We start from the raw sequence: 11,192 nt of genomic DNA on the forward strand, positions 1-11,192 counted from the left end.
AGCGTAATTAATCCCTGTTGTTAGACATCTGGGTTGTTGCCTGTTTCCTTTAGTGAACAACCATGGTGAAAGTCCTGGGAGCTGCACCAGTGGTTACGTCCCTTGTTATTCCCTCTGGAGAAGTTTACCTGGTCGCAGAGTAGAGGTTTTTCAGGAAATCAGAAGGTTCTGATGGCAGCCCTGGCTCCTGGCGACATCTTGTCAATCCCCATTAAAGTGTCCTCAGAGAACCAGGGTCGCCTGTCCCTGTAGACAGGGAGTCGGGTACTGCCATCCGTGAGAAGGGTCTGGTGTGACCCTTTGCAACCCTGACATAATAGGCTTTGCTGTCCTTGGCTGATCAGGTGAATGCTTCATACTTTGGAGCCAGTTATGAGCAGATTAGTGAGTCCAGTCTGTGGTCTTATTAGGAGAGGTGACCGTTTGTTGGTGTAGTTGAGCTTGATGAGAACCGTCGTTCTGTGAAACGCCGACAAGACGAGCAGACTATAATTCCCACCTGCTTGTGGAGCTCGGAGGTCGTCTTTCCCCAACTGGCCGCTAATAACTGTAATTAACAAGACGCACTCAGCTCAGACATGTCACTGTGGGTGCATCGGGAGAGTGTGATCGCCCCAGTTGGAAATGCTAATTGGCTGCCCCCTCCCCATGACCCTACTGCAGTTATGATCTCTGTGAGTGTGACACTGTAAGTCACCCCTGTATCATTCTGTCCTGCAGCCCTTTACACCAGCCTCAGAATGGCACCCCAACACCCCCGCTGTAGCCCACACATCATTCAGAAGCCTTTGTTGAGCACCTATGTGTGTCACCCGGGCACTTGCAGAAGCGGGTCCCTGCCCTCCTGGGGCTTATATTCCAGTGTGGGAGACAGACAGTAACCAAACACATAAACAGATGAAAAGAGAAGTTCAGAAGGTAGAAGCACTTTGAAAGAGACCAAACAGGATAATGGAGAAGAGGGTGATGAAGGCAAGAGCAGGATGGCGGGGTGACTAGAGAGCGTTTCTCGAGGCCCCTCAAAGGTGAACCTGTGGACTGAGGCTGGACTGCAGACAAGGCACCTGCGAAGATGCAGGGAGAGCATTCCAGGCAGCTTCAGGGGAAGCTCTGGAGAAGCGGGTAGGCCTCATCTACCGTCATGGTCCTTGGGGCAGGGGCATGCCGCAAGCTCTCACTTGCATCTCCTGTGATTGAAAGCTAAGGTAACCCACACCTCTGATTGCCATATGTTGGACACAGAGCTGTTGAATGCAGCCCAGCCCAGGTGCCACCTGGGACTCGACTCTGCCCCTTTTGTCAGCAGGCAGCTAAGTAACAATTTTTAATTCATAAGATATCTTGCCCAAAGCCCATATCTCAGACTGACTTCCAGTTTTCATTATGCAGTGATACCGTTCTGTACCAGTCAGAAATGTACAGCTCCACTCGACAGTGATGGGCCTGCCGGCCAGCTTGTCCCACTGGCCCAGGCGACATGGGCAGCACACAGGCAGCTGTTTAGTAGGGTATCCTTGGCTGGGGACAAGGAGGGAAGAGAAATCCAGGGGCCTCTGGGTGGGACATGAACTCTAGCTTAGTGAGAGCTGAGGTTAATTGTTTGTTCCACCCCTCACTGTGATCTAGGACCAGTTATTCCCTATGCCTTAATTTTTGTTGGGAAAAGGGGGACCTATGTCGTGGGAGTTTTGTGAATATTAAAATATATATATATATACATACACATACAATATACTTTGCACAGTGCCAGGCACAGTATATGTTGGCTTTTATGGAGAGAGCCTCTCCTGGCACATTCGGCATAAGATGGGCATGGTTGGGGCTAACTTGGTCTATTCAGAAAACAGTCATGGTAGGGGAAGAAGGAACAGGAACCAAGACAGGCACCACAATAGGTCCTGTACATACATGATCACACCTGATCCTTACACAACCCTGTGAGGTGGGAGCTGTTATGCACACTTTATAGATAAGGGATTTGGCTCAAGGGAATTCACAATTTGCAGGAGGTCTCACAGCTAGTAACTGGCAGATCTGTTGTTGGCACCTAGGTCTCTTTTGCATCCTGCGAGCTCACACACAGTAGGCAGTCTTCACTCAGGTGTTGACCTAACAGACTCCAGGCAGAGACCACAGCTGAAGGAGGGGCCACCGGGGATAGGGGGCGCACATCCCCGTTCTGCTCACTTCCCTGGGAGGGCCGGGTGACAGAGTCAGAGGCCAGGTGAGGGATCAGGCTCCCACTGGTCCCCTCATCCATTTAGGGACTAGTGTTTGAGTGGACTTATAGAAGACCACTGGACCCAGAAGACCAGCTAGATCATGAGTGCCTCATATGCATGGCTTTTTTCTTTTTTTTTTTCCAACTTCATGGCCCAGCACGGGCCAGACCCAGAGCATACCCCACCTGGTGTGTGCTCACTGACCCTTCCTAATCCCTGCAGAGGGGATAAGAAACTTTAGGCCATCCAACAGATAGGTAATGAGCACCGTTCTGGGTACCATGGACAGGAGCATGAAACCCCACCCTTCACCCTCAAGGCCACACTGAGTCTCTGGATGTGAGGACCAGGGAGGCCCCACGGCACAGGGCTGTTCTGAGGGTGCCAGCCCAGCCCTGGGACTCAGTGGGGTGAGAGAGGACACAGCCTTCAGGACTGGCTTCCTGAAGTCGGTGACATTGGTAGTGGATCTTAAGAACAGACAGGACCAAGGTGGGAGCTGTTGGTTTTCCTTATAACTCAGAGGGCAGCAAGAGTGCTTGCTATCAGCCCAGCAGAGCAGACAAAGCAATTGAAAGTCATCAGCCTGTGTTCCCACACGCACCATCAGCCACTCACTAAACTGCTTCTCCCCCAGACCTAGTTCCGCCATGGGTCAAGACGCTGCCAGCGAGATAACAAGGGGACAAGATGTGGGAATGATGAGATTTGGCAAGGGCCAGAAGTAGGGGTGCCGGGGAAGGGGAGAGCTTGCCAGCCTTGAAGGAGCAAGGAGGTACAGGGTGAGCTTCCGACAGCCCAAAGAGAGCTGCCCTCCTGCTCTCCAAGCCTGACCCTGTACCCCAACTTGTACTCCCTCCAATCCAGTTTCCCTCTCCCTCTGCCTTTGACCATCTAGAAACAGAAGGCTTTGCTTAACTCTGCTGCGCCCTCTAGCCGTCAGTCCACCTCCTTGTTTTTCACACCGAGCTCCAGGCAGCAGCATCTGTACTCACGGTCCCCAAGTCTGTGCCCCACTCAGCCACAGTATCTCACAGTCTGACCTCCGGGTGCATCTGAGGATCCAAACAGGAGACCTTCACTGGATCTTTCTTCTCCTGAGCCTGTCTCTCAGACTGTTTGACCCTGATAACCATCTCTTTCTCAGAACTTCCTTTCTTCTCCCTCTGGGCATCTGGCTCTATACGGCTTTCTCATTTGCTTCCCTGACCATTGCATTGCTTATTTCCATTTTCCCGTGCATTCTCACTGGAGCCATAGGTCTCCCTAAAGGTAGGCTTGCCAGTGCCCTATGTACGTTATCACCGGTGTGCTGGCAACCCCAGCCTTCCCACTCCAGTCCCCAGATAGCCCTCCCTTCCACTTCCTGGAGCAGCAGACCCCAACCTTTTTGGGGGGCACCAGGGACTGGTTTCATGGAAGACAGCTTTTCCAGGGACCAGAGTGGTGGTTTCATGATGGTTCGAGTGCATCACATTTATTATGCACTTTACTTCTGTTATTATTACATCAGTTCCACCTCAGGTCATCAGGCATTAGATCCTGGAGGTTGGGAACCCCTGTCCTGGAGGCCATCACCACATGGACATTCTGCTGCTGCGTAAAACTCTGTCATTTTATGAGGAATTTATCTAGAACTTTCCAGAATGTATGGAGTTGGTTTGTTTTTTTTTTAACTGGAACTCCCTCTTGAGAAAAAAAGCAACTTCTTTGACCCCTCATTCTGTGAAGGAGGATGGTATCTGACTTGTCTCACCCTGTTTCTTGTGCCTCAGCCCAGGGCCAGGTGCAGCGTGGGTGTGGGATGAATGGCTGCAAAGAGAAAAAGAGAGACATAAATCTCAGTCCAGGCCAGCCACGCACCAGCCATGTGACCTTGGACAAGTTATTTAACGTCTCTGAGCCTGCTTCCTCATACGCACGTGGGATATCTTCTTCTAAAGTTATTGTGAAGATTGAGTCATATAATTGTGCCGACAGCTTAGCTCAGTGCCTGGCACAGGGAAGGGCTCAATAAATTGTGGCCACTATTTTTTCTTTTAATAAATAGGGGAAAGAGGGCTGTGACTCGCCTTCAGCAGCCTTATGTGCTTTTGTGAACTTGATTCACATCTTCTCAACCCCTCTCTTGCAAATCAGAAGAGGTCTTAATGCCTGAAGCTCCTGGAGGGTTCCAGGAGAGCCAGCAGGGCCAGCAATGACCTGCTTCTTCTCTTGTGTGAATGCTTTAAGCAACCTGTTCCTGAAGTCTTAGGGTTCTCAAGGTGCAGCCCCACCCCCCACAGGTTCCCCTCCCCTACCAGGTACATCCCTACATGCCTAGGACAGCACCTGTCAACCCAGGGGAACCAGCTGCCCTTCTGCTCAGCAGTGGGGGCTGAACAGGTGAAAGGCATCCCCCGTGAGCTGCCCCCCCAGGCCCCTGGTCCCCATGGGACTTGGGTGAAAAATGTCTGGGAGACCAGAGCACTGACAGGGTAGTGTCAGTTTCCAGAATAACAAAGAAACTCATGTATATAGTTGCCAAGCCCATGCCACCCTCCCTCCCGCCCAGGGAGGAAAGATTATGGGAGAAGAGCAGTAAGGGAGGGAAGCAAGGGAGTGAGGACCCACCTCAAGGCTGGAACCCTGAAGGCAATACGCTCTGGACCTGAGGGTTTTGTTCTCAGACTTAGCCTCAAGGCTGCCACCTCATATTAATACATCTGAGCCCTGGGTTGTGAGACTCTGCTGGTAAGAGAATGTGTTGGCTTCAGTGCTACCGCTGGGCACAAACTCTAGGCAAAGGCTCCTGGGTGGGGTGGGTGAAGGAGATGGTTCGTGGTGGTATCTTGGTGCAGGACAGGTGGCCAGCATTTATTGAGAGCTTCCTATGTGCCAGACACTGTATTAACTCATTTAATCCTCACAGCAGCACTCTGGAGTTGGTACTATTACCCCATTACCTCCATTTTACAGACTAGGAAACTGAGGGCCAGATATGTTAAATAACTTGATCAGGGTCACCCAGTTAGCACGCAGCAGAACATGATGGGAACCCAAACACTTTGCCTCCACAAGGCACAGCTGTCTCTCTGCTCCACCTGGCTTTCATTCAGGGACCTTAGCTTCGCAAGTGCTTATACACTCAGTAGTGTGGTTGTCAGAGAAGGCAATGGCACCCCACTCCAGTACTCTTGCCTGGAAAATCCCATGGATGGAGAAGCCTGGTAGGCTGCAGTCCATGGGGTCACTGAGGGTCAGACACGACTTAAGCGACTTCACTTTCACTTTTCACTTTCATGCATTGGAGAAGGAAATGGCAACCCACTCCAGTGTTCTTGCGTGGAGAATCCCAGGGATGGGGGAGCCTGGTGGGCTGCCGTCTCTGGGGTCACACAGAGTCGGACACCACTGAAGTGACTTAGCAGCAGTAGCAGCAGCAGTGTGGTTGTGTCCTGATTGTGAATCTTTTGTGTGAGACTGAAGGTATGAACCTTGCCTGCTTTTCTCTGCTGATTCTCTAGCATTTCACACACAGTAGGTGCTCGATATGAACTTGGATGAATGAGTGAGCTGATTGGTCCATCAGTCTTCGAATGAGACCTGCCCTGCTTGGGATATGGGACTCACCTCCTGTTCCAGCCCAAGCCCAGCATCCCAATGAGTGCTGATGTTTTACCATGGTGACAGGAGGATCATCAGAGCCGGTGACTCACTTAGGTGGTCTTGTCAGCTCCCAGGGTATAACCCTTTCTGATTGTTGGTCCTGGCAGTTAGTCACTCATACTTTGATAGGTGAGTCCTACACAGATAGATGTGTGAAAAATAATGTGTGTGTGTGTGTGTGTGTGTTGGGGAAGGGTCCTTGAGTTTGAATTTGTACCAGTTGAGGGATATTTGCCTGCAGGTTGGTTGGACAAAGTGCCTAGGCTGGAGAAGGGGTTATTTTATGTGCTGAGGACAGACTCTGAGCTGGGGATGGGCAGCGTGGCCATGAGTAGGACAAAGGTGCTGAGTGGGGGACCCAACTAAGTGAGCCAGGAGAGAGAACCAAACGGAAAGGCAGAGCGCATCATTCAACAAGGGGCTTCTGGTTTGTAAATGATTTATAGAAAAAATCTTGCAAAGATAAAAGTTGAATCACATTTAAACGTTGATAGCTTCCTTTATTGAGGAGAATAAATGTATATGAAAATCTGGAATGATGGGATGCTGGACAGAGAGCCTGGGGAGGCGGGGTGCATGAATATGTGTGTGGTGGGGAAGTGGGTGTGGGAGGCAGGAGCCTGGAGGTCTTGCTTCAGGGCAGCCCTCCAGCTCGGCATTTACGGGCTCTGAAAACCCAGCCCCTGAAGCACCTTGCGCTGTCCACATTCCAGCCACCTCAGTACTGATCACCCTGTCATGGGAATGTCTGGTTGAGGGCTATGCATTCCCCATTGGAAGCTGTCCCTGGTACATTGTAGGAGCTCAGTAATTGTTTGCCGAGTGGATTAGCTAATGATGAGCAGATGAAAGCACACGTCCTCTTGTTTCCCCAACAGCAGAATTCCTAGCTTAAAAAACTCCTTTGTATCCATGCATTTATATGCCTCCTTGCAACCCTGTCCTTCCTGCTCCATGAAGGCAGTCATACAAAAGCCCTCAGGAGGGTACCCAGGCTGCAGGACAAAGCCTTAGGCAAGGTGAAGGCTAGGGGGATGTCCCCTCCCTGGCCTGGCCCAGGTCAGAGTCTTCAGAGCCCACAGTCTGAGAATGATGAGACCCAAATGGGCTCCTCCACCAGCAGCCTCTCCCCTGCCTTGGGCAGCCGCTGCAGGAGCCCAGGAGGATGGGCTGGGAGTGGGCCACCTTGCTGACCAGCATGGGCCAGCCGAGAACAGCCCCTGCCTCAGTCTAAAGTTAGAGAGGGATGTCGTCTCCCCTCTTCTTTCCCCCTAGTTAATCCAAGAGAGGATCTGAGGTCCTACTGTGTATAGATCCCTTGGAGCTGGGGAAGGGACCCAGTGGGGAGATACAGCAGCCTCCATGGGCCATCCTGGCGTCTACCTTGTGTATCGGGGGCTTGGATGTTAGTTCCTACCTATGGAATCAGAGTCCATCCACCCCTTCCCCAGTCCTGCCTGTCTTTCCAGTTCCAGCTCAAACAACATTTATTAAGTACTTATTTTGTGCCAGGAACAGTTCCAAGTCTGTACACGTGTATTTTTTTTTTTTTCACATTCATTTAGTTCTCACAACCCTATGAGATAGATCCATTATTATCCTAATTTTACAAATGAGACCAAGATACAGAGTGGTTAGATAAGTGGCCCAAGGTCACACAGCTAGCCAATGGTGTGGTGCAGGGAATTAATGGGACCTCCTCCATGCAGCTTTCCTTCTTTAAGCCTTCCCCTGTGTGAACAGCCTCTTCCTGCAGCAGGAACATCATTCAACAAAGGCTACTGGTTTGTGCATGATTTATAGAAAGGAGATACTGATTCTTATGGATGTCAACACTCTCTGACGAGGCTATAATCGCTTCAGCATCAGAATTCCTGGCAGAGTGACCTCTGTGTCCCCCACAGTGCCAAGCACTGGGCCTGGCCATGGGATGGCCTGTCCAGGGGACTGCTGAAAATGTGAATGAATGGCAGTGAATATTTGAATGAACCAACACACTGGTTAATGAAGAAGAGAAAGTGGTGGAATTGGGAGTTTCCAGTGAACTCACAGGCTGATGAGAAGGGCACAAGGGCAGGTGGGGGTTCAGGTGAACTGGGAGCAGCCATCCTTCAGAAACTTGCTTACATCTGTGCACCCAGCACTGGCTGGGTACCTTGAAGAACAGTCTTGAAAGCCTCCCACCTTCAGGGGGCTTTTAGGCTGGGTGGAAAGTGCCCAGTTACACCCAGGAAGCAACTGGGGAACAAACAGAGCAGTGGCTGCAGCCTGTGGGGCTGGAGGGTCAGTAAGAGAGATTAGGACCATCTTCCTGGAGGAGGGGGAGGAGGGGCTGGCACTGGGTGGGAGCACAGGAGGTAAGGCCGAGAGATAAGGTGGATAATGAAAGACAAGAGGCAGGACTGGATTTGAGGACCCTGCAGAAACCACTGTGAGGGCTGGGGTGCCTGTAGGGGCGCACAAAAGAAAGTTGGTGGGAAGGAGTAGGGTAAAGGTATGCTTGAGCCGGTGCCATTTATGTGTGATTTTTGCCAGTACGTTCAAGGTGTATTTTAAATTTTAATAAATACTTAAAACTTAAAATTGAATTTTGTTTTTAACTTATATTTATCATAAAGGGAAACTTTATATCACTGCCTTATAGAAAATTAGAGTAAAATAGAATAGATTAGAAAGGACAGAATAGAACAGGGAATGACCATAAAAATGAACACAAGGAAACAAAACAAGGCTACTGCCTTAGTTCACAGGGGCTGCTGTAACAAACGCCATCGCCCAGGTAGCTTGGCAACTGTAGGAATTTATTTCTCACCATTCTGGAGGCTAGAAGCCTGAGTTCAGGGTGCCAGCACAGCAGGGTGAGCACTCGCCTCCTGGTTCACATGGCGCCTCTCTGCTAAATCCTCATATAGGAAGGGACAGGGGAGCTCTCCGGGGTCTCTTATAAAGCATGAATCCCGTGCAGGACGGTTTTACCCTCATGACCTAAGCCCAGAAGCCCCACCTGCTCACTGCACCTACTACCATCTTTGGAGACTGGGATTTCACCATACAAAGTCTTGGGGTACACAGGTATTTAGACGTAGCAGTAATGACTCATTACAGATCCTGAAGCCTGTTCTCTCTGTGTTAAAGAGGAAAAGAAGCAAATGTTAGAGAGGGTGTTAAAGACATATATACACCAAGTCCAGACTTTCTCCTTAACTCAGTCAGAGAGCCTCGAGGAAGACAGAACAGGCAGATTGTTCTCAGCTTGTGATTCAGTGTCGTCTGCTGCCTGGGCTGTGTGCTCTGTTGTATCCCAGGGTTCTTTTCATTGCTCCTGGAACCAGCATCGACTTTAAGTTACTGATTAGTCCTTGAGCCCCAGAAAGGAATCCCAGCACCAGCCCCCTGTCCACCTGCCCTGGGCCCCAGTCACACCCTGAATTCTTCTCTCTCACAGGGAATACCAACAGCATCTTTGCCCTGGACTACATCAGTGGGGCACTGACCTTGAATGGCCTGCTGGACCGGGAGAACCCCCTGTATAGCCATGGCTTCATCCTGACCGTGAAGGTGAGAGCCGGACACCTCCATCCTGGGTATAGGGGATGCCCATGCCTTGGTGCCAGCCTCCAGTGGTGCCCAAGGTGGAGGCTCCAGGAGGCACATCACTGCTGTTCCCATACCGGGGCTTGTGCCCAGGCCCCTGCCAGGAAGGACCAGCGCTTGTCACATGTGGGCCTTGTCAGGGACCCTGCTGGCCATCTCAGAGCCCTTACTGATGACCGCAGAGAACTGTGGCTTTCTTCCGCATCTCAGGGGATGAGGAGGCCCGGAGTGGGTGGGCATCCTCTTGTCCTTTCTGTTACCCCGTGATTTCAAGTTCTCTTATAGCCAACTTGGATTCTTAGAGTTACCCCATTTCTGGGGTTTTCCCCTGTATCTAATTTTCATGGCTTTCCTGGGGGATATTAGCTGGTTAGGAAAGAGCAATGCAGAAGGGAGAGGCCAAAGCGACAGTGGTCCCCACCCCAGAAGGTATGACAGAGCCACAGCCCCCCACCTCCTGCAGCCCCCTGCTACTCATGGCTGGTTTTAATTAAAATCAATGACTTGCTGAGGCATTCCCTGGGAAACCCATTTAGGGTGTGGATGCTGCCTGGGCCGCAGGCGTCCTCCCCAGCCCCAGACTTCGATTTAGAGAGGGGCTAATACAAGGACCAGGGAGGGGGGCTCTGGGAAGAAGGCCCTTCTCTGGCATGGGAAAGATAGTGCCCCCAGCCTGGCCTTGCACTGTTCTCCTTGACTTTGAGAAGGCCTGTGGCAGCGATGGATTGATTAGCTCTGACTCTCCCACTGGCTCTGTCCTATCTACCTGCTGTCCACACGTGGGCCAGTGGGAGAGGGCGAGCTAACACAGCCTTTCCCCATCCAATTCCAAGCCCCAGGGTGCCTCTCAGCCTCCTCTCCTGTCTGTTCCCTTCCTCCAGAGGCAGGCAGCTCCAGTGTGAGAGAGCCACTCCACAGTCCCAGCAACACCACCAACTCACTGTGGGACCCTGAGCTCAGCTTTTCCATCTTTCTGTAAAATATAATGTAGAGTGTCCCCACTTGGCTGTGAATCCCAGTCCTCTGGGAAGCTAGTAAAAGATACCTAGTCCTGAGCTTCTCACCCAGAGATTCTGGTTCAGAAGGTCTGGGAATGGCTACTTGGTGGCCCGGCGAATCTGGTCCAGAGACTGGGTGCCCAGGTGTCTGAGTCCAGCTAGGACCCCCACAGGGCCCGCACAGTGTTCAGTCTATAGCAGGTGCTGAATTAAGTCTTGATTATCTGCTAGCACAAATGTTCTCAGCCTCAATTTCATCATTTGCCAAATGAATAATTTGGCATCATTTTCATCCCTTTACCTCCAGATGAACCCTGAAATCTGTCTTGTCCTCTTCACCCCACCTCAACCCACTGCCTGAGTTTAACACCTACTCTGGCTGTGTGTCCTTGTATAAGTCACTTAACCTCTCTGAGTTTCAGTTTCCCCATCAGTAACAGGAATCAGTAAAATAGAGATGCTAATGGTAGAATCATGGAAAAAGCAAGAGAATTCCAGAAAAACATCTATTTCTGCTTTATTGACTATGCCAGAGCCTTTGTGTGGATCACAATAAACTGTGGGAAATTCTGAAAGAGATGGGAATACCAGACCACCTGACCTGCCTCTTGAGAAATCTGTCTGCAGGTCAGGAAGCAACAGTTAGAACTGGACATGGAACAACAGACTGGTTCCAAATAGGAAAAGGAGTACGTCAAGGCTGTATATTGTCACCCTGCTTATTTAACTT

General features: G+C 50.8%; 1 protein-coding gene across 1 annotated transcript in view; it reads left to right on the forward strand.

The window, feature by feature from the left end:
- The window catches only part of CDH23 (cadherin-related 23), a 409,549-nt gene that overhangs the window by 183,490 nt on the left and 214,867 nt on the right, over positions 1 to 11,192 (forward strand). The window contains exon 10 of the mRNA XM_010852241.1: positions 9,316 to 9,428. Within this exon, the coding sequence (XP_010850543.1) occupies positions 9,316 to 9,428 (113 nt within the window). The remainder of the gene's footprint in view (positions 1 to 9,315; positions 9,429 to 11,192) is intronic.

This window comes from Bison bison, unplaced genomic scaffold (genome assembly GCF_000754665.1).
Source record: "Bison bison bison isolate TAMUID 2011002044 unplaced genomic scaffold, Bison_UMD1.0 scf7180017864309, whole genome shotgun sequence".
Classification (NCBI taxonomy): Eukaryota; Metazoa; Chordata; class Mammalia; order Artiodactyla; family Bovidae; genus Bison; species Bison bison.